Here is a 24,946-nt window from a genome sequence, read left to right as displayed (position 1 = left end):
CAAGAAATATATTCACTATGATAACAAATTATATGACCCATCCAATTCAAAATGTAGCTCAAAAAGATTTTTTGAGTTATCTAAAAATGCACTCATTATTAAATAGAAATATTAAAATGTATGTACTGTACTGTAGAAAATTTTTAACTATTTAGGTAAAAAATGGGGGGATTTTAAATGTACATTAAAATATACAAAGAGTGAAGATCAAAGCTGGAATTCTGAAAAAAAAATGAAATGTTGACAATTTTTGTGATGTGCTTTAGTTTCTATTTTTACAAAACCTGATGACATTTGGAAATGGTGCATTTAATGCATTTTTATAATAAATTTTGTTTTATTATTTTTAAAATTTTTCTGGTTACCTTGGTAAAATGGGACTGGCTGGTAGCATTCAAACCCCCATGGAGACATTTGTTTTAACTGCCCGATACAATCTCTGTGAATCCATCCAAGGTCTTCAAGTACAATTAAGTTTGCTACTTCAGGAGCTGGATGGCATGCAATGCTCACAACTGTTTCTAATTACACCTGGATCCAATAATAACTAAATATTGTTTAAAGTACTGGCGGTACCTGCTTAAGAAAATTCGCAAGATCAGTCATTAAGAGGAGCACTTCCAGGCACAACCCTGCACATGTTAGAACCTGGAGAAAACACAAACAGTTCAGTAGGTGGCACTATTCCCTCAGTCAGAGCTCTCTTGTCATCATGCGTGACTGGAGTACTCTCTCTGTGGTGATTACCTGTCTTCATTTCTTCCATGGAATTCTGTGACCTAAATGAGTAGCAACATCCTAACCTCAAACAGATTGCCTGGCTTCTTCTCTTTCAGATACACAGTCCAGATAAAAAAAAAATCATGCAGATGGTAGGTATAAGAGTAGAAAAACAATCTGATTTCACCTCAAGTCCTCAGATAATTAGGTCATCATTATGTTATTTAAAAGTAAATTAATTCTTGATACCCATTAGAGACAACCCAGGTGATTTGTCTTCTTTCATTGATATTATCCAATGAGCTAATTTAAAATATTTAAACTGGCCAATAAGCAGGTTTCTCAGCCTGGACACTACCAACATTTGGCCTAGATAATTCTTCATTGGTGGGGAGGAGAGAACACCCTGTGCAATTTGAACATACAGTAACATTCCCAGCCTCCCCCCTCTAGATGTCAGTAGCACCCCCCCTAGTGTGACAGCCAAAAATGTCTCCAGACATTGTCAAATGTCTCCTGGGGACACAACAAAATTGTCCTCTTTGAGAGCCCTCAGTCAATGAGTGTTCTTTGGTTATCCTAAAGCAGTGATGGCGAACCTATGACACGTGTGTCAGAGGTGACACGCGAACTCATTTTTTTAGTTGATTTTTCTTTGTTAAATGGCATTTAAATATATAAAATAAATATCAAAAATATAAACCTTTGTTTTACTATGGTTGCAAATATCAAAAAATTTCTATATGTGACACGGCACCAGAGTTAAGTTAGGGTTTTTCAAAATGCTGACACGCCGAGCTCAAAAGGTTCGCAATCACTGGCCTAAAGACAGACCTCTGGCTTCATGGCCAAAGATGGAGCTAGCCCATTAGCATACTGTCAAATAACAAAGTCTATTATCTTTTTTATCTGATTCCAAAGGTTGTTGTATGTGCACTGCTGAAAATTTTGAAGCTAAAGAAAGCACAAAGAAGAAAACTGAAAGCCTCCAGTAATTGTCCTGTATTATAAGACTACTATAATTTTACACATATCACCTTATTTTTCTGCATTAATATGCACACAGGGTATATGTAATAATTATTTGAACTATTAAAATTGGAGAAGCATATAACAGTATTATTTTGTAAAAAGGTCTTTTCATCTCTAAATATATGCTCTGTCATGAAAGACAAAATTAAGCGTGATTTTTCATGGCTATATAGTATTCTTTCCAAGAGATATATCATCTTTTAAAACCAATTTCTTATACTAGACTTTTTATGTGACCCCAAAGGTTAATTTAAATTACTTTTGCTATATCCTTGAGCTAAATCCCCAGAAATAGAAATTTAGAGTACTAACCTAGTATAGCTCTGCCTTTACACAAAGAGAACAGAAGAAGGAATAAAGAAACAAAGAAGGAAAAAATAAAGAGGGGGGAGTAAGGAATAGAAATAAGGGAAAGAGAGAGAAGGGGGAACTATGAAGGGACAGGGAGAAAGGGAGACAAGGAGGTGCAAGAGAGGGAAGGGGGACAATGGGTGGAAGAACTTGGCAGGGTCAAGGGAAGTGAAGTAGTTTCAGTAGAAGCTGATTTAGAAATAAATTTGCTGGCATCTTTCCCACTTTTATTTTCTCTCCATCCTTGGAAGGCTCATGGGTTTGTCCTCTTACAAAGATGACACTACTCATGCCAACCATTCACCTTGCCAAGTGAATATTATTTCAATTTTACAGATGATGTAAGAGAGACTGAGACCTTACCCAGTTTGGTTCAGTGGATAGAACGTCGGCCTGTGGACCAAAAGGTCCCAGGTTTGATTCTAGTCGAGGGCAGGTACCTTGGTTACAGGCTCCTCCCCAGCCCAGGCCCTGTCAGGGCTCATGCAGGAGGTAACCAATTAATGTGTTTCTCTCACATCAATGTTTCTCTCTGTCTTTCCCTCTCTCTTCCACTCTCCCTAAAAATGAATGGGAAAATATCCTCAGGTGAGAATTAACAAAACAAAAAAACAAAGAGAGAGAGAAAAACTCAGAAGATTAATTTGCTCAATCATAGGTAACTACCTAATTAGAATTTGCTTTTGACTCCAAAATCCTCTGGCCAGGAAAGGAGTCCAGATTAAGTAGGTGGGTAAAATCCCTAACTATGGTCTTACACATGCATTAGCCTAGAGAGAGGACTAATCACAGATCATCCACATAGCCATTTAGGAAAGGAGGAAAGTCCCTTACTATCTGCCTGATTGAAATTTCTCATCTCAAAGAAGGCACTATTTCTCAGCAGAAAAAGAAATGAGATACAGAAACAGAACACACTATTCTAAACCCTTCATTCACAACCCTTCATTCTAAACCCTCTCATGAGTACAGTAAAGCCTTAATCTCCCACTTGTGCCAAATGAGACATAATCAACCAAATTAACTAGCTATGTCATTGGGGCTGGGAGTGAACATCATGAAAAAAAGTGTTTCGTGCATATATGACTGACTTCAGAAATCATATTTTCTCTTGTCATCTCTCCAGCTTTATTTCTGTATAATTGAAATATAACATTGTGCAGGTTTCATGTATAAGTGTATTGTGTGTCATGATTTGATAAACATAGATATTGAAAAATGTTTACCACACTAAGCTTGGTTAGCACATCCTTCACCTCACATAATTATCATTTTGTTATTGCTGTTGTTATGGTGAGAGCATTTAAGATATAAACTCATTGCAAATTTCAAGTTTACACTATAACATTATTAACTAGTCACCATGCAGTACATTATATCTCCAAAACATTCATTTTATAAGTGAAAGTTTGTACCCTCTGACCAACATCTCCCTGTTTCTTCCACACCCAGCTCCTGGTACCATCAATCTGCTCTATTTCTATGCTTTTTTTTATTCCACATATAAGTGACATCATACAGTATCTGTCTTTTCTGTCTGACTTATTTCACTTAGTGTAATATCCTCAAGGTATATTCACATTGACACAAATGGCAGCCATAAAAAGAAGGAAACAACTTAAATTTCCTTCTTTTTATGGCTGAAGAATATTGCATTGATAATAGGTATATACCACATCTTTACCCTTCATCTATCAATGGAAACTTAAGTTGTTTGTATGTCATGGCTATTGTGAATAATGTTGCAATGAAACAGGAGTGCAGGTATCTTTTCATGATAGGGAAGAAGTCATATTTTCTCATAACACTCATAGCCAAATGGCAAACAGACAGGAATGGTTGATGAACCAACACACCTCACAAAACTTAACATTTCATGAGTACTTCATTAGCTCACAATGGGTCAACACCTTGGTCAACTGCCTATTTTCTCTCTGTGTTACAGAAAAAAAGCAATCTAGCCAATGCATCCAGCATTGACTTGCTAGTTACCTACTTATCATAATTTGGACAGTGCTCTCCAATGTGGTTCCTGTTGGATTCAGACAATCATCACTTACACTGGAGCTATCTTCTAACCTTGATGGAGATTATGGGGGCTCTGAGTACAGAAAAACCATAGTACATCATAGCTTCAGAATGTCAGCTGTGTGGCCTGAAATTTTTACCCAAATACACAGTCTTATGAAAGGGTGTCATATTTCCTGGTAGGACCTGATGCAAAAGTACTCTACAAAGATAATTATAATTACACAAAAACCTCACGCTATAGAAAGACCAGTCTCCAGGATATCCAGTTATTCATAACAACACTGAATTAGAATAGGAGTGAGGGTGGAAGGATGTGCAGGGCATAAAAGCATTTAATTGAGTCCAAAAGTAACCTCAGAGCAGCAAGGAAGACCTGATGCTAAAGATGGGCATGACTCAAGGAGAAAGAAGGGCAATCATATGAAATGCAGAACTCAGCTTATTAGACTGTGAGCATCAAGCTCAATTTATGTTTGTTGATTCATTAGTGAAATGAGGTCTGAAAAAGTGGTCAGCAAATATGGAACTCAGTTTCTACGATAGCCCCAACTATCCTTACCTCCTAGTACTCATGCCCTTCTATAATCCTCGCCCTTTGGGTGTGGGCTGGACCTTGTTATGACTGGCTTCTGAGATGTCACTTCCAAGTTTAACTTACAAAAAGACCCTATTTTCTGTCTTTTTCATTCTTTCTTGCTCTCTCCCTTGCTTGTTCTCAGGGAAGCAAACTGCCATGTGGAGACGCTCTCGCAGCAAGGAACTGAGGAGGTCTCTTGCAGACAGTCAGCAAGCCCTCAGTCCAACCAGCAGTAAGGAACTTAGTGAGCTTGGAAGTGAAACCTCCCTCAGTTGAGCTTTCAGATAAGAATGCAGCCCCAGCCAAAGGCTTGATGGCAGCCACAGGAAAGATCCTGAGGCAGAGGCAGCCAGCTAAGCCACCATCAGCAACTGTGAGATATAAATGTTTGTTCCATTAAGCCACCAATTTGGGGGTCATTTTTATGGAGCAAGAGATAACTAGTACAATGAAGTTCTCTAATATTTTACTAGAAAATAAAAAGAATCATTTCAGAAATGTAATATTCCTCCCTCTTGTACTTGGCCATATTTTAATGACTCCAAACAAGTTTCCTACATATGAAAATAGCTCCTTCTGCCTCTTTGTGTGAATTACAGATAATGGACTGTTTGCCCTCCCCTAAAAAATAAATTAAGGATTGGTAATTTCTCTCTTTGATTTAAATCTATCAGCTGACTAACCTGAACTTCAGGGTATAAATAGACCAAGGAAACTATTAGTACTGTCCAACCTCCTGAGAAAAATCAGACAAATATTCCCTCAAAATTTTCAGCCCTGCCTTAACTGGAAACCATACTCTGCAGTAATGGGGAACACTGCAGTGATGAAAAACATGGGGTAGCAGGTGCACATGTCCTGTTCCAGAACTCATCACAGATCTTTATGGTAAACATGTTTCTCTGGGAGAAATGAGCCGTAAACTAAAGTCTATGCAGCAGAAAAATTCAACTCCCTTAAGGCAAATGGCCATTTCCTACTCCTAAGTTTGCTTATGTCATGAAGACAAATGCAGAGAAGATGATGGACTTTTTTTTTTTACATTTAAGAGCTTTAATAAATTAAGGTCATGATCTTTTTTTTAACCACAAACTTTTGCATATGTCATCAATTTCAAGTAAAATAAACTGCACAAGGCAATTCCCTTTTCTGATTCTTCATTTAAAAATAAAAGGAAAAGTTGCTCTCTTTAATACTTGAGGAAGTCCCAGGAACAAAAGAGGAGAGAGAATAGAATGATTTCTGTTCAATTAGATTATGCATATCTGTATGGGTAAGTAGCTTAAATGTGATGTATGCATTTTAATGAAAAGAACTAGGGGCCCTGAGTGCATGGAAGAGAAAGCATCGCCATTTCTCCTTTTATCATTCTTTACCATAAAACATATGTAAGTTAATTTCTAACAGAAAATATGACATTTATCTCTTATGAAAGATCTAAATTTCAAATCAAGGACATTAAATTCAGTGTAATGTTTCCAATTGGGTATTGATGCTTTAAATATAATATCCCCAAATCAAGGCAGAGACATGAACAAAGGCTTGAACTCAGTACACTCAAAAATAAATCAATATTCTAGGGTTGAAAGATAATAATAAATAAAATAACAATAAAGACAAGCACATATTTCCATGCAGGAAAGGATGGGATTGGTGGATTTATGTCCAGTGTAGTGGCCTCAATTATGCAGGTAACTGAGGCTTCACAAACAAGCACAAAGACTTATGCGTTCAATAAATGAAGCACTTTGCTTGGCTAATTTATAAATAGATGCACATCAAGGCCACTGAAAGCTGCACTGGATGGGCTTCCTATTGTTCTGTTTGAGAAAGTAGAATAAAGCAAGGAAGAGACTTTGTTGGGGCACAAGTAAACGTATTGGCTGTACACTACTTGGAGCAGACAAAGCTTTTCCTTTATGCAAAGACCTCAGGCAAAGGAAGAGATGCAGATCTCCCTCACGTTACACTCCACAGAATTCATTGGACCTGTGACCAGAAGAAGTAAGAAACCATGTGCCTGGAGAAAGGTGAACAAGTTCTCAGAATCCTGGGTGACAACTGACAGTAAATGGCCTATTGCCTCCATTGTCACATCAGTGCAGACAGCAGCCCCTGCCCTCTGTCCTGGACCCTCGGAGGGAGGGAGGAGGGAAACCGGAGGAAACCGTGGTGATGTTCATGTCAGCAGGTGCAAAGACCAGAGGAACCGGTGTACGAGTGTCTTCTAAAATACCCCGGCGCTTATAAAAATGTTATCAAACTATGTCTGAGTTTTACTAAAGTATACCTGACAGATAAAAATTGTATATATTTTGCCCTCTGTCCTGGACCCTCGGAGGGAGGGAGGAGGGAAACCGGAGGAAACCGTGGTGATGTTCATGTCAGCAGGTGCAAAGACCAGAGGAACCGGTGTACGAGTGTCTTCTAAAATACCCCGGCGCTTATAAAAATGTTATCAAACTATGTCTGAGTTTTACTAAAGTATACCTGACAGATAAAAATTGTATATATTTAAGGCCTACAATTTGATGCTTTGATATATATATATATATATATATATATATATATGGTGAAATGATCACCACAATGATACTAATTAACATATCCATCACCTCACATAGGTTATCTTTTTGTATATATACTGAGAACACTTAAGATCTTCCTTTGTAGCCAATTTTAAGTTTCAATACAGTCCTGTAAAATACAGTCACCATGCTGTACAGCTGAACTGCAGAACTTACTCACCTCGCATAAATGAAACTGTGTACCCTTGACCAATATCACCTCATTTTTCCCACCCCCAGGCCCTAGTGACCACCATTGCACTCTGTTTCAATGATTCCGACTATGTTAGATTCCACTTGTAAATGAGGTCGTGCAGTATTTGTCTTCTTGTGTCTGGCTGGTTTCACTTAGCATATTGTCCTCCAGGTTCATCCCTCTGGTTGCAAATTTCTCAGGGATTTCTCATGCAACATTTCTACTGTACCTATCACCAAAACCCAACAGAAATCCATACTCTTCAAAACGGGTCCCAAGAGCCTCTGGTAAAGTTCCCTGCATATCATCTCCACATTCACTAAAATACCCATTTGACTACTGGGTGATCCTTTAACCAAGACTGGAGAAGAAATGAGTTACCCTACAGACTAAAATCTAATGTTCTACATCGTAATCTCAAAGGATATAATTGTATAAAAGGATTTCCTCCTCAGCAAAACAATGATGTTATTTACTGTAGACATTTTCTTATTGTTCTGCAGTGTCCATTACCCCCCTCTACAAAATTATTTTTTTAGGCTGGGCAGGTAAGCTAAGCCTAACCAATCAGAGGAACTTTATGCTCTTGCTCGACAGTTGAGATCCAGGGTATAGAGTAGGAAAGGAAGCAGGAAGTAGGGAAAAAAAGAGATAAAGAGCAATAACTAGAAATGGGAAGAAAGAGGAAGTATAGAAAAGAGATGGAAGAAAAGAGTAAAATAGAGAAAAAAGAAAAGGGCAAGAAAATAAGCGGGGAGGGGAATTCAGCTTCCCTATACCAAACACTCCCTCAGAAAACACCGTTGTTTTTTTAACTTTATTTATTAATTTTTTAGAGAGAGAATAAGGGAGACAAAGAGAGAGAGAAACATCAATTTGTTGTTCCACTTATTTATGCATTCATTGGTTGATTCTTGTATGTGTCCTGACTGGGGATCAAACACACAACCTTGGTGTATTGGTCCGACATGCTAGCCAACTGAGCTACTTGACCAGGGTAGAATACACATATTATTAATCTTGCTTCAACATCATTATCAAGGAAGGCACTTAGTCTATCTTTAGCCACACTTCAAAGAAAGAAAAAAGGGTATAGTGTCCCAAACACCTCCTAATTCCCACGGACAACATAATCATTACTCGTAGATAATGATTCAAGTGCTGAAACCTAAAGATAAACCACTATGGATTAATGAGCTAAGTGAAGAATCAATTTATCCTGCAAATTCAATGAAAATAACATTCTGCTTTTTTTCTAGACTGGAATTTTCCATATTTCAGATAGTGCTGGTCTGAACATCTTCCTCTTCTAGAAACATGTATTGTGACCTATTGAACAAGAATTTAAAAAACAAAAAAAAATTAAAAAATATAAAACACTTAAGTCTAAATATCCCAGCATTGAGAAAGTCTCTTGTTATTCCTGCAAATAGTTTTTTTAAAAATTTAAAATGTTTTTATTGATTTTAGAGGGAGAGGGAGAAAGAGATAAAAACATTGATGAGAAAGAAATTTCTATTGATCAATTGTCTCCTGCATACTACCTATTGGGGATTGAACCCATAATCTGGGCATGTGCCTGACCAGGAATTGAACTGGTAACCTCTTGGTGCATGGGATGACATTCAACCAACTGAGCCACATCAGCCTGGACTGTAATACAAAATCTTGATCTAAAAATGTGGAGGTTGCCCTGGCTAATGAACCATCTTGGCAGTAATAACTGGCTGCTGGCTGTTAATAAATCTCAGTGCTTGGCCAAAGCTGGTGAGCTGCATCTCAGCTTGATGCCTTTAACATCCACAGGAGTGATCAGAATTTATTCCCTTATCTCTCCCATGATCTAGTAAGAAGGAGCAGAAAGCTCAATGGTAACACTGATTTTCCATCCATTTGTTAAGAATATCACTCTGCCTAATGGGTCTAGGTTTTCTCGCCTACCTCCTGAAATCCAAGAGAGAAATGTGATCTAGATCTAAACATCTGACACCAGCCCATCACTTTCTCCTCTTGAAACAACAGCACACATCAATGAATGACCCTGACATGCTTTTCTGCAAAGCCAAGAAGCAGCCTCAATGTCTTTAGCACGGTTCTCTAGGTCCTTCGTCTCCAAAGTACACTATGTACACACCAGGAGGTATGCAAGAGAATCCCCCAGGTTAAGGATAGAATGCATTAGATTTTTTTTATTTACGATTACCTTTATCTTCAAATAAATAAAGTCAGCATTATTTATGCTTAATATACAGACAGAAACTGGCACCCTCAGCCAGACCATATGTCCAATGATCAGTGTCACATGCAGAACTAGAAGTCTCCTAAGGGTGGGAGTTCTATGGTGAAAAAGAAGTTGACAGGGGCACCTGGTTCACGTGATTGCTCAGAGCATGACAGTTCATGTTTGCCCATCTGCATGGATTTATGGGTTATGCAATCTGGTTTCAACAAAACCCAGCTGAGATTCTTGCAAATACATGACAGATCTAAGATAATAAAAAGATTGTCACACAAATAGACAACAAGGAATGGTGGAGCCAGTACATCTTCTCCTGGCATATGATCCTTTCTACCTCATTTTGGGGTGAAAATTAACGATCCAATTGGATCTGAGAGGATCAATAAACAATACTGAAATTATCAAAGCCACTTGAAATTTTGTTTTAAATCCACTTTTTATTAAAGAGCCTTGCTTACACTACTGCTAATATGAAGCTCATTCTTCTAACATTTCCAGTTTATATATTTATATGTCAGTGTATATATGTCAGTGTCCAGTACATAGATTTAAATTTTATATTAATAAATTTATAGTTATCAGGCATGTTTATTTTGTTTAAAAGAATGTGTACTTTAAAAATAAAAGACATATGATGTCACTAGAGGATTTTAGTGACCATGAAGGAATCAACTAATTTTTTCTTTGTTCTAATGGGTCTCCAAATTCCCTTCTTTGGCTCTTTTTCTCAGAAGAACTCTAGTGTACAAATGGCAGGATGAGTTACCACCCTCCCTGCTCTTTCCTCTTTTCTGAGAGGTGAACCTTGTTAAGAAGAAGAAATGAAATCAAGATTCTGTTGCGCAAACCAGGTTTTTGCTACAGGAAGGACTCCATTGTACCATCAGGAGAGAGATTTGTTTGTCATATAATTTAACATGGAGGGCCTAAAGCCCTCTGCCGCTTCCCCTGCCCTGAGAGGCCAAGACGCTTATTGGAAGGGGTTCAAGGCGGAGACAAAGAGGGAAAGGACTTCAGGCAACCTCTGGAAGGAGAATGAGGAAGACAAAACAGAGAGAAGGGATTTTTATACAGAAGCCTGGTGGGCTCTGAACAAACTGGAGAGTTAGTTCTCTGATGAGAAAAGTAAACACCTGTCTTGTACCATCCCGTGAACAGACTAACAGTAAAATGTCTTTACAGTAATGGACAGCACCTCTGGGCCCTAACAAATAGCAATTGGCCTAGCTAGATGATGACAGAGGAGAGTTCTAGCACTATTCATAAGTGTCACAAAAACAAGTTTTAAAAAGAACGAATTAATCTTTCAATGTGGGGTGAGGGGAATAATTTCAGTAGGATCTTTAGCTACAAGGTAGCTTTCCTGTTTCCCAGGATAATAAAATCCATTTGTCCCCATTATTTCCTGAGTAAATTTTTTTATGATTCCTGGATTTGGCTGGTGAAGACGGCTAGTGACTCACACACGCCAATCTGACTAATGTCTCATTTAGAGAACTCTACGCACAGAAGCCCAGACATCATTTTTCTTGCCAAGAAATGAATGTATAATATTTTCAATAAAAGTAAAGAAATGAACAGTCAGCACACCAAGGCACACATCTGCACCTGTTGTCAGAGTTGTTTTTTATAATTTCTTGCTGGGTAGTCAGTCAGGAGTTAAAATTCTCAGAGATGTAATAAGAATAGCTATTCATATTTAAGAAAAATGTTTTTGACCTTTTTATGATCTGGGTTATTTATTGCCACTTTAACATCCATTCCTCATTTGCTACCATTTTGTCTATAGTTCATTGACCTTTCCATTTAGACTAAGGGGAGCTATATCTGAATAACAACAGTGTTTTACTTATACAGCTCTACTCTTGTGAAAAGTTCAGAGTATCCTATAAATATCTCTCTATACTTGAGTGTAAGTTAAGGATCACTGTTTCCATCTTGGATAAAGATTTAAAACAAGGAAAGTTCAAACAGCTAAAATTAGCAATTTACAGAGGGTCAAACAATTCAGAGAGGATTTCTGGATAAAGATGGCAAGTTGACCTTAAATATTATCTCTTCTCCAAACCCCACTTAACTGATCATAATGTGTTTTTTTTTTTAATGCACACCCGAGGACATGTTTTTCATTAGTTTTAGAGAGAAGGGAGAGAGAGAGAAACATCAATGCCAGAGGGAAACATTGATTGGCTCCCTTCCTGGGTATGTACACTGACAAGGAGTCGAACCTGCCATCTTTCAGTGTATGGGATGACACTCCAACTGAACCACACTGGGAAGGGGCCGTAACAGTCATTTTTAAGTCATAAGCACAAAAGGACAAAATTAATGGAAGATAAAACATTAACAAAGATTTGAAACTTTATAAAACCCAGTAAGTTCACACATCTAAGCCAATTTTATAAAGTTTTATAAAACTGATTATTTTTATCTGATCTCTCTGAGTCACATTTCTTATTTCTCAAATGGTTTCAAAATTGGGGAGAATGTGGGAATTTTACTTAAGTTTTCCTAAAACACCAAGAAATATGAGTCCCCAAACTGAAAAGATCTACCCTGTTCCAGCTGGATAGATTCAGGGGAAAATTCACAAGACACAGAAGTCAATGGGCAGTGCCTTTATGACTTTAAGTTGAAATTACTCCCAGTCTATCTTTCTATACCAGGCCAAACTTTCAAAAAAATGAGGGTAGAATTAAGAAATTTTTAGACATACAAAGACCACAATTTTTACTTCTTGAACATGTACTCCAGCCAAACAAAATGTTTTCTGAAATGTTCCATTTAGAATAGAGTTTCTTACAGATATCTTTCCAGGCAAACTTCTATCCAAAGGAAATATTTTTCTTTAATAATTACTTTTAAAAAGTAATTACAAAAATAGTGTTTGTTCATTGATGACAATTTAGGAAATGCAAAAAATAAGAAAACCAAAAGTTTTACCCATAATCCCACTATCTATACTTCACTTCTGTTCAGATTTTAGTGTGAGCCTTCTCTTATGAATGTTCGCATATATTTTAGTAATACTTTATTTTAAAAAAAATAGGATTCGAATAACATTTTTTCAACCTGATTTTTATTCATTTAATACATTATGAACATTTTCCACATTGGTATAATTTCTACAGCAGAATTTTTAATGACCACACCTTTTCCATAGTGTTATGGAGCAAAAATATTAGATCTCTTTTAGACATTTAGATTGTTTTCCAATTTTTCACTAATAAATCTTTGCTTCTCTCCTAGGTTTTTAAAGGGAGAAGTAGACTAAAGTAGGCAGTGACAACACAAATTTGGAAATACAGGAAGACTGTCTTTGACAGTAGTCCAAAGTTAGGCTTCAATGCCAAATCTGGTTCCCCAGAGGAAAATGATCATTTTCAGCTGCAGCCTTCATGCTGTGTGGGGCACTAAGAAATACACAGTTTGAAGGTGTCAGGGATCCCCAGATAATTCCTCAATGGGAAAAACAGCTCCACTACCCATCAACCAGGGGAAAGAGTGACCCTTTAAAAAAGTTGGCATTCTTACTCAACAAGCATTCAGGCAGAATAATAATCTACATTCTCAATGCTTTTGTCAGATGAAATAAAGACACTCCCAGTAATTTAAAGATTTTTAGTCATCCAATAACGAAAGTGAGCTCACAAAGGATAAAGAATGTTGCTGAAGCCTAAGCCACCATGGCTCTCAATGGGAAGACGAAAGCATAGAATTCAAAGCCTTAACGGAGGACTCATGGCCAAGATGTACATTATAAGCACAAATAAAATACCCTTCCCTGCAGTAGCATCAGTAGTCTTGTGTCTCGGACATAAATACTAAGACCAATCCTAAAACTTTAATGCTGGGGCTTTATCTGTCCCTGGAGTAATAATCTTTTTCTCTGCTTGACTAGCTTGGTGACTAGAAGAGAGAGGGACGGGCTGAGGACAGTGTCAGTGCCTGGCGGGGAGGAAGAACTTAAACATGAGAGGTGGGTTCCAACTTCTTTATATGTGTGTGTGTGTGTGTGTGTGTGTGTGTGTGTGTGTGTGTGTGTGTGGCGCGCACGTCTGTCTCACTCCTTCCTTTTTTCATAGCCCATTCCAGACATCTCCAAGTTCACACAGCAAAGGTGCCCTTGGGTTGTTGCCCACTGGTGCACCCACAGACATCACCAAGTTTGTAAGCATGAACTCAATACCGCTTCTGAAATCATGCTTCTCTTTCTCTGTCCTCACCTTGAACTATGGGTTGGAATGAAAAGCCTGAAAAGGGGGCTCTGGGTTTCTCCAGTGCATGAGAGCACCTCCGCACCCTACATGTGGCACCTGACCTTTACTCATGACTGCCTGCACAGGGACTCTAGAGAGAGCAGCCTGTCCTCAACCTGAGGCTCATCTCATCTAGGGAATAACACCCTCCACAACACCAGGGGAGTGGGTGTGAGTTCCAACACTGCAGGAAAGGGTACCCTTTGCTCAGCGTCCTGAGGGCACTCTGTATTTTCCCTACTGCCACCGCTCTTCCTACCGGGTGGACTTGTCTCCTTCCAGGTCATGAAGCTGAGCTTTTCTGTAGTGGACACTCTTTTGTGTCCCTTTAGCATCTCTTTCCCTCTGGATTTGCAGATTTGAAAGCAAATACATTTCAATGATTTAAGTCAATTCAAGTTGGGCTTTCTGTTATTTCAACCTAAAGCATCCAAACCCATTATGTTTGTGTCCCTGTCAACACCTGAACATCTTGAGGGTATACAATATATTCTTGTGGGCAAAGAAAGACATAAAAAAAGAAAATTAGTGACAGAAGAGGGAAAGAAGTAGGAGAAAGAATGTCAGCAAATTTATAAATGGACAAAGAACAAAAACTGCAGAAAATAAAAGCTTATCTCTTAACAGACATTAGCTCATCTCAACTTTTACCTTCCTAAATTTGTGAGACAAGCAGAGGTAATGTGCTTTGATGTTTACAAAGAAGTCTGAGACAGAATGAAGAGAAAATAAATGAGAAGTACCATCCACTCTGAATTTAGAGGAAAATAACCAATAAAGGCCAGGGTCCTTTATATATTATATAAATATATAACATGTATTCTGTCTTGACATCAAAATCAGAAACTTATTTTGCAGGAAAAAAGTATGTACAATTGGCATAATTGATTCATGCAATGCCCAAAGGACCTACAGCAAGATAGGGCTGCAAAAATGCATTTGAAAAGCATGACAACATGATATAATTAATGTTTCTTCCTTCTGTTAATGGGTAAAAAACTGAGGCTTTGGCTAAAATTAGAAAACATAACTGTATTTCTAATTAAATACATTCCTGACCAAATAAACACAAAGATATAAGTATAGGCAATAGATATGAGATGCTAATTCTCAACATATTTGCATTCAAATCAGGAGCTCTTATTATAAGTGAGATTTCTGGAATTCACTTCTAAGCTGGCTGTTTAGCACATGCATGAAATGGTAGCATCTGAGGGTTGCCTGGCAAGCCTTCAGCTCAGAAACTTCTCTTCTCGTCCCATGAAACTGTAAACCAACCACATCCTCTCTGAGAGCTAAGGGACTACTACTGTCACTCCTGATTGCAAAGAATCTCAAAAAGAGTAATATAAAAATTGGTATGCTTTAACAATAATGAAGTTCTTCTTGGAAATTAGACTATTTTAAGGTTACTGCCCTTGCAAATGGGAAGAGGACAGCAGGGCCTAAGACAGGGATTCTCAGGATGCCAAGTCACCTGCCTCACTCAAAAGGAGGTGAGGTTTGGGAACCAGAGCATCATCCCAGGTAAGATCAGGCCCTAAGGCCCTTGCTTCAACATCAGCCCCCTGAGCAGCTGTGTAGCAAACCCATTCTAACTCTACAAGTGCCAGCTAGCCCCCACGTACCATTCCCCATCCCAGCTCCCACCTAAGGATGTGTACACATTTACGACACTTATTAGTACATTGCCCTTATCACCCACCATCCTGTGCTTCAAGTCCCCAAGTTCACAGCAGGGTCCAAGCACCACTTCATGTAAATTCATGGTCGGCTTTTAAGTGCAAGCTCTGTTCCCATCACTAAGTGGAGTGCCTCATCAAAATTTCTGTAAAGAAGGTCCAGAAATCTGCCCCAGGGGTTTCTGATACACACGGGAGTCAGAATCCCTGGCAGTTTGGGGCGGCACACTCACCTTATTGCTCCTACTTAGCTGTAAGTTGCATGACCCACCACACCTACTTGGATTCCTTTCTCCACAATCCCATGTACACAGTAGGTTTTCAATGACTATTAATTAAATAAGTATTTGCTAAGAAGCTGAAGCTACCTAGGATTGCATTGTGCTGGGCAGGAGAAGGCAGGAATGGCAAGCCATTGTTGCTGCAAAATCAGACTCAACATCTCTGATACTGCAAAGGGCTCTTGCAAGGGTTCTGGTGGGAGTGTCTTAATGGGATGCAGTGGGCTGTGCAGTTAAAGAACTCCACCGCAACTGGAAAAAAAAGAGTGGCAGCAATAGAGAAAACACACAAAGCCCCAGCTGCCCACAACATGAATGGCCTGGCCAGGCAATGCCATCAGGACCCACGGAGAATACAGATCAGGGGAGGTGGGTAAGCAGAGAGGAGCCAGGACCTGGCCAGGGCTCACCATAACCCATTTTCAACTCCCCTTTCCTTTGCTTCTTCCTGCCTCTATCCCTTCCCCAAACCTAAAGGTATGCAAGCAGGGCTTGAGGGACCTTGAGCAGAAAGAGAGACCTAGCCCTGCATGAGGATGGAAGGTGCCCACCCTGTACACTGGCCCTGCAGCTGGGCCCGGGCTGCACCAAGCTCATTATTCCTGGCAGGCGTGAGCCCAAGAGAGAGGTCCTTGTGCAGCTGGCATTTCGTGAGCTAAGTTATTCGCAAGAACCAGAGAGGAAACACTGCACTTTGTTCCAAGGGATGGTCAGAAAACTGGGGGAGGTCTGGAGATGCAAACAGAAATATCACGGTTCAAAATCTAACCTTTTTTGTGTGTTTTGTTTTTTAACAAAAGAATATGACTCTGAACACAAATGCAACACTGTCCTTGAGAGTTAAAAGCTGTAGCTCCAATAGGTTTACAGTCCATTTAAGTGTAGGAAGCGTATTATAGTACACAATTTGGACAATGATACATTGGAGGTTTACTGCCTTCAAATAAAATCATAAAGCTGGAAAGCAATTCAAGAGGTGTTGGCCCAGATCTCTGATTCAGGTTTACAATTCTCTAAGCCTAGACGCCCCTCCTCAGGGTTTCTAGAGATGGAGAACTTGTCATTTTTTTCTAGCCCTTGAGGATGTGTTTTTCACCTTGAAGGCAGAATTTTTTGTGTCCAGCCGAAATCATCGTGATTTCCCTTTCTCTACCAGCCCCACAACTACACCAGGGCAACCCTCACTCCCTGTGGCCTGTCTTCTGATCTATTGTTTTCAACATCCTTTTAGAGGTGAAATAAATGAGCATGACCTCAAGCAGTAACAGAAAATAAAATGACACCATGAAGCTTAAACCCTATACTCCTTTTCAGAAAAATGATGGCTTTTATTCTCCTACCAAATTTCTCTCTTAGAGAGTGTGTATATTTGTGTGTGTGTGTATGTACACACACCTCTTTCCTATCTGGATTGGATTGTTAAATCTCCTTACTCTGTAACTGTATTTTCCCCTCCCATTTAAATATAACCTAGACCTTACCAAACTAAACTCTTCTCCTTACACTCATCCCTACTGACTTCATCGTGCTTTTGAGGGACAATTTTCCCCAACTAGAATAGGATATAAAATGACTTAAGGAAATCTCTAAAGGATGTAAAACCCAATCTCATTACTTCTAACTTTAGTGAGTATTGTTACAATTCCTTTATATCATCAAGTCACCAACAGCACTGGATCCAACGTCACCTTCGGCCAGTCCTGGGGATCCACTCTCTCCAGCTGAAAGGGAGTCTCTGGCAACTGTTCTGGGGAAGCTGGAAGTTCACCTTAGCACGGTTACCATCTAAAGTCACTCTTTCACCCAGAAGTGGAATCACTGGGTCCTAAGTTCCATTTTTAACTTTTTTTGAGGACCCTCCATACTGTTTTCCATAGTGGCTGCACTAATCTGCATTCCCACCAACAATGCACAATAAGAAAATGGTAGGAATATTAGTTGGCCATAAAAAGAATGAAATCTTACCATTTGTGAGAGTACTGGATGGACCTAGAGCAGTGATGGCGAACCTATGACATGCGTGTCAGAGGTGACACGTGAACTCATTTTTTTGGTTGATTTTTCTTTGTTAAATGGCATTTAAATATATTTTAAAAATATCAAAAATATAAATCTTTGTTTTACTATGGTTGCAAATATCAAAAAATTTCTATATGTGACACGGCACCAGAGTTAAGTTAGGGTTTTTCAAAATGCTGACACGCTGAGCTCAAAAGGTTCGCCATCACTGACCTAGAGGGTATTATGTTCAGTGAAATAGTTTAGTCAGAGAAAAACAAATACCATATGATTTCATATAAGTGTATATGTGGAATCTAAAGAACAAAATAAATGAACAAACAAAATTAAAACAGACACAGATTCAGAGAATAGACCGGCCCAGCTTCTGATCGGGGTGGGGAGGGCCCACTCGAGAGTGGGGCCGGCCAGGGCGAGGGCATTCCGGTCATTCTTAGGTTTGGTCAATTTGCTTATTACCCTTTTATTATATCGGATTGTAACAACTATGTATGGTCTCAGGTGAGTACTGGAATATTGGGGGGAACACATTGTAAAATATATGATTATCTAACCACTATTCTGTACACCTGAAACTAATGCAAAATAACATGGAATGGAAACTAACTGAAAAATAAAATCACTTTTTAAAATGGATTCATATTACTCGCCTGCCTAAATTCCTCTGATAGTTTCTGGTAGTAATTAAAACAAAAACTCCTTGCCATGACAATGAGGCTCTTCAGATTCGAACCCCCACCCAACCCCACCACTTGCCCCAACGTTCTCATCTTCCCAGCCATCCTGGCCCCTTGCTCTCCATTCTAAAGCATGCAAGACCATTTCCACTCTGAGAATCAGCAACCCTGTTCCTTCTGCCACAAAGATTCCTCCACAAATCCTTCAGACTGGCTGTGATGTTTCTTTGCCTGTATTTCCTCCTCCCTCCTCTTCCCAGGAGCAGTTAAGCCCTGTGAAAATGCTGTTGGGTGCTGGGCACTCTGCCCCCAGTGTCGGGCAGACAGTGAGCACCCACTGAGTCCTGGTAGAGTGAATGGACGTGTGTGAGGTTTTGTGCACATCACCATCACTCAAGATTTCGGGAGGCTCCAATGTGATCACTGCTGCAAGAACTGGGGAGGGGACAGAAAACTCTGACAGGAACAGTCAATGGATCGTTGCTTTCCTAACGGGGAAAGCAGTAAGGAGCGTATCTCCAAGGTTATAAAAGAAATCCACGTGCAAACAAGCATTCTCCTGCCCCTCAAAATTCAGAACAAATTTCTGATGACAAAATATGAGTCAAATATTTTCTTTGTTACCTCTACGCTGACTTCTATACTAATCCAAGTTACACACTTAATTTCCAGGTTTTTTTTCCCCATGTTGGCATTATAGTTTACATAAACAAAACATGTGTTTAATGCATTCTCAGGCATGAATATTAGTATAAATTTTGAGAGGTGAAGCAAAACAAAAATGCAAAATTACCCCCACAGGACTCATAGAGTACAACTGTTGAGAAACTTGTTTTGTTTTTCGCTTGTTAAAATATGTATTATTCAGACAGAAAAGACAAAGGGAGGAACTGTCCTTATGGAAAGAGCTTTCTTGTGAAGTTCCCCAGGGCTATAAACAATATGGCAAGAACACTACTTTTTTTTTTTTACCTATCCTTAAACTTAGGTCTTTAATGTTACCCTCAAATTATGAAGAGTGCTATATCCTTAAGAAAAATAAAGCAGGTTATGAATTCATACGACCATCACCCAATCAGCTTACTTTGTTAGTTATTTAACACTTTCATTCTTTAAAACTGTTACCATTGCGAAGCAAGAGTCTTAAAGCTACATGTCCTTTCCTCTGCCCCACACGAGGGCCTCGAGGGCCACGGGCCACATACCTTGCAGCCGCTGTGAGTCCTGCTCTTCATCAGGGGCGTGGTGGTGCACAGCTCGATGGCCTCGGGCTCATGGAAGATGACAGCTGGGAGAGGCTCCTTTTTCAGTGTTAGGACATTCAGTTTAGACTTCAGCATGGTCTGAAAGTGCTGGAAAGCAGAAAGGGAAAAAAAAGCCAGCTACAGGTAAATCATGTGGAACAATACGTGGTGCCATTGTCCATAAAACCTAGTAGCAAAATCTTTGTTTCATTCTCTCAGTCGTAATAGAGGAGGCCAAGAGATGCTAGTAAAATGGAGGGGAAACACTATCAGGACATTGCTGATGTGAAACTGTGGGAGCCAGCCAGTCCTTGGGCAGACATCATGAGAATGCAGGGTGGTGGTAGTCACCCATGACCTTGCTCTGAGAGGGTCTTCCAAAGTTACATAGACAAAGGAAATCCTGGGGATGTAGTCCAGGCTGAATTTTCTAAAGAAGGGAAGATGCTCCAAAGGGGATGCTAGAGGAGCAGTTTTGGGGAAAGTTTGAAGATAATGGAAAAGGAAAAAAAAACTGATGTTAAGAACACAAGACTGCTGCTCTCTGCCTCCGTTCTGCTCTGCCTGGGCTGTGGAACTCTGGGAAATGTACTACTTCCCCATGAACCACTTTATCTGCTATCTCAGGCCAGGACTCTAAGGAAATATCCATTCTGTGTGCAACTCCTGTTGGCACTAGTTCTGAAATATGCGCAGAATCCAAGCATATTTCATCACCACTATCTATACAGCCAGTCCAGGCCCCATCTTTGTTTGGTCAGCTTCCAAACTGGTCCCACCACTTCCAGCCTTGCCCCTGTGCAGAGTATAGCCACACAATAGCCAGAGGGATCCTTCTAAAACCGCACATAGGGGACAGTGTCCGAAGCACCTCATTACTTCAACGTCTGAGTCACCCTCTCCTTTTTCTTCTTCATCAGCAAACCAACTTCGCTCTCATTCTCGGTGACCCATGTTTCTCTCCCAGACAACTTTGAAACCCCCAAACCCTACTCCCTCCATTGGACTGGGATCAATTAAGAACAAAGACAGAAACTTCCAGATTAGTATGAATATTTGCAGTACATGTTTTAAAAATACAAATCAATACTCACCGGGAAACAAGGGCAAATCTCTCTCCCATTTAAAAACATGCCAGGCCTGGCAACTTTGTACTACCTTAAAAGGTGGCTGTATCAGTCAGGGTTAAGTCAGAGAGATACAACTAGTAGGAGGTACATATTGAGATTTATGCAAGGAATTGGCTCATGCAATTATAGGGGCTGGGTAGGCAAATGTCAAATCCTTAGGGGATGCTGTCAGGAAGGGTGGGCTGAACTCTCGGGCATGGACCAAAGCTGCCGTCCAAGGGTAGCATTTCTTCTTCAGGGAAACCTCAGCTGACCTGCTAAGGTCTTTCGCTTGATTGAATCAAACCCACCCAGTTTATCTTGGAAGTCTCCCTTCCTTCAAATGACTATGGACTTTAATTATATCTGCAAAATGCCTTCACAGCAACGCCAAGATTGGTGTTTGATTGGATAACTAAGCATAGTAGCCTAGCCAAGTTGACACATACAACTGACCATTAGCATGGCAAGTTTGTGTTCCAGTAGATACCATGTGGACTAGTAAACTGTTGTAAGCCCATGGGATATTTCATTGAACAAAACAGATTATGCTCCTATGGCATTCATACTCTAGTGGAAGATAACAGACAATAAACTAAAGTACATAAAGTTATAGTGGGGATAACATCATCATAAGACTACTATATCAAGAGAAGGGAATAGACAGTGATTGGTAAATATACATAGTTTGCAGGGCCCTGTGCAAAATGAAAATTCAGTGTTACCTCTGTCCTTTCACAGTGGGCAAAAGGACAAAACCACTAATGAAAAAAAAAACTTTTAAAAAAGGAATCATTTTCTCTATTTCCCTTTTAAAAAAATTCAGTGTTACCTCTGTCCTTTCACAGTGGGCAAAAGGACAAAACCACTAATGAAAAAAAAAAACTTTTAAAAAAGGAATCATTTTCTCTATTTCCCTTTTAAAAATGATCTTACCCTCTCTGCTTAGCTTTTCTAACAAAATTGTCACAAAAATTTGCAGTTGTCATTTGGTTTCACAGGCTCCACCTCCTGTAAGCAACCCTTTGAAGCAGCATCTAGCGCTTTATTTCTGATCCAGTTGTGCCTACCCAGTGTCTGGCTGAAAGCAGGTGCTCAGTAAGGGTGTGTGGAGTGAACTGGTGAGCAGATGTATGGCACACACCTGCCCGGCTGGAGGTGCCAAGGCTTAGAAGAGGGAGGTAACTGAGGTTTCACAACTGATTTTGTTGAAGTTGGAATTTGAACTCTATTATCTTCCTATCCCCAATTCAGGGTTTTTAAAATGCTTGTTTATTTCTTTCACCTGACTCCCCAGCCAAGTAACCAAGGGGGCCATATGAATGCCAGTCTGGAACTTTCAGTCCCTCTGTGTGCTGAGTGACTGAACCAATTAGACATGGGGTCCCATGATAGGGACAGGAAGATGGTCTCAAAACTTCTGGGCAGGGTGGTTGGCCAACCCTTTGAGAAGAGAGTCACTTCTAGTGCCGTCTTGAGGAACTTCCTGTGTAGAAGAGATGCACTTTGAACAGGCTGAGCCTTAACGATAAAGTACCACATCATAATCTGAAGGAAGTATTAAGAGTCCCCAGGTTATTCATGTCTGTGATAAAGTCCTCTGAGCTACTGCCAAAATGGCATAAATTCCAAGTCTCAAGGGATAGCCACAGAGTGACCCTGCAATGACACCCAATTTGGTGGCAAACTCTCCTGCAGGGTAACAAAGAGCCAGAGCTATCACCTGCTGCTCGAACTGCATGGCCTTGTGTTTTCTGGGCCTCAGTTCCTTCATCTGTCAACTTTAAAATGCTGTGTTATATCACATCAAAAATAATACCGCTTGTTCTTTGCATGGGCACACAAGGGCAATAAGGACAATGCAACTTAAAATATCGTAATCCAGTAGAATTCTTTTTAAAAAGGTCATAAAAGAGGAACCGAATAGAGGAGCTTGGAAAAGTTACTGCTCCCAAATGAAAGATGCACAGAGTTCCATAAAGAAGATGTGTTATTCATTCTTAAGAAAGAGGAGTGAATAGTGTTGTAGAAAATTAGGGCACTGCCCCAGACAAATTAAACAAAGCTCGGCTTTCTGCATTTGGTGCTGTATGTGTGATCTTAAAATAGAGCCTCTAAATCAAGCCCCATTATGCGGATGGAGTAATGGTCTTGCCCTGTAAAATTTTACAGTTGGGGCTTCCTGCTCCTACTTAGACATTAATCTCTGACACTTTAGTAGGCAAAGATTTACATATTTTACCAATTCAAATCTGGTGGATCTCACCTTTGTATATTGATTGTGTATCCAAAATATAAAGCATCTTTGGAAGGCAAATGCTGCTTCCTCTTTCCCTAAAATAACTAGGTCACTATCCTCACTCAAATTAAAGTGAAGGCATTAAGGTTTTAATGCCTGGTTGCATTTTGAAGACTGGCTACAATGGTCAGTTTTAACTTGCAAATTACTGAGTCAGTAATGCCCTAATCACACTTCAACAATACTGCAAATGTTCTCCTTAGGAGAACCACAAGGAACAAGTGGGCGAATCAAATTAATGGAGAAGTTCAGGTCCCCATAGAACTGCTAATTTGTACAAGTGTACAAAAACCAGTAGGACTTCCACATTTGTTCATAATCAAATTTCATTTTATTACTTTGGGGGGTATGTAAGAACTCACTTCAGTCGTACTTTCATAACATTTTATAGCACTTACTTTTTAAAAAGGGATATTCATGCCTCTCACATGAGAAAATTAATAATTTTAATATTGCCCAGACCGGTTTGGCTCAGTGGATAGAGCATCGGCCTGCGGACTGAAGGGTCCCGGGTTCAATTCCGGTCAAGGGCATGTACCTTGGCTGCGGGCACATCCCCAGTAGGGGGTGTGCAGAAGGCAGCTGATCGATGTTTTTCTCTCATCGATATTTCTAACTCTCTATCCCTCTCCTTTCCTCTCTGTAAAAAATCAATAAAATATATATTTTTTAAAAAATAAAAATAATTTTAATATTCTTCTGTGACCTTTAGTAAGATCTTTCACGTGTCATTTTTAATGTAAATTCTTAGATTTCTGCTTTTAAATAGCTGTTCTAGCATTTTCACACACACACACACACACACACACAAAACATAAAAGTACGAAGTATATTTTTCTGTTAAATAATAGTTCACACTGGAACTGCCTAAAATCTAGCTGAACTAAATCCTATAACTAAGGATATAAAGAAGAAGCCACATCAAGATTGGTAGGAATTGAGACTCAATGGAATATTACTCAGCCATAAAAAAGAATGAAATCTTTACATTTGCAACAACATGATGGACCTACAGGATATTATTCCAAGTGAAATAAGTCAGAGCAAGACAAACACCATATGATTTCATTTATATGGGAATCTAAAAAACAAAACAAACAAACAAAACAGAAACAAACTCACAGATATAGAGAACATTTTGATGGTTGCCAGATGGGAGGGGAGATGAAGGGATGGGTAAAAAAGGAAAAGTGATTAAGATGTACAAATTTCTGGCTATAAATACAGTCACAGGATGTAGAGTACAGCATAGGGAATATAGTCAATATTATTATAATAACCATGTATGTTGTCAGATGTGTACTAGCCTTATCAGGGTGATCACTTCAAAGGTTATATAAATGTCTAATCACTATGTTGTAGACCTGAAACTACTATAATATTGTATGTCAACTGTAATTAAAAAATAAGAAATTCTTTTTAAAAAAACTTTTAAAGAGTGAATAAAAGAAAATTTAATTAAGATCAACTTTTATTTAAATATATTTTCTCCTTTTTTTCTCTTTTTTTAAAATCTTCACTGTTGAAAGAATTACAGATGTCCCCTTTTTCCCCTATTGTCCCTTTGTAGCCTGCACCCACCCACTTCCCCACACTATTGTCTGTGTCCATGGTTTATGTATATATGCATACAAGTTCTTTGGTTAATCTCTTCCCACCCACC

General features: G+C 39.3%; 1 protein-coding gene across 2 annotated transcripts in view; it reads right to left on the bottom strand.

Moving 5' to 3' along the window:
- PID1 (phosphotyrosine interaction domain containing 1) overlaps positions 1 to 24,946 on the bottom strand; it is a 198,237-nt gene that overhangs the window by 77,622 nt on the left and 95,669 nt on the right. For both annotated transcript variants that reach the window (XM_014530202.1, XM_005882542.2), the window contains one exon: positions 19,837 to 19,983. In XM_014530202.1, coding sequence (XP_014385688.1) covers positions 19,837 to 19,971 — 135 coding nt within the window. In that variant the 5' untranslated portion in view covers positions 19,972 to 19,983. The remainder of the gene's footprint in view (positions 1 to 19,836; positions 19,984 to 24,946) is intronic.

This window comes from Myotis brandtii, unplaced genomic scaffold (genome assembly GCF_000412655.1).
Source record: "Myotis brandtii unplaced genomic scaffold, ASM41265v1 scaffold727, whole genome shotgun sequence".
In the NCBI taxonomy this organism is placed as follows: domain Eukaryota; kingdom Metazoa; phylum Chordata; class Mammalia; order Chiroptera; family Vespertilionidae; genus Myotis; species Myotis brandtii.
This window is presented reverse-complemented; position numbering and strand designations above follow the sequence as displayed.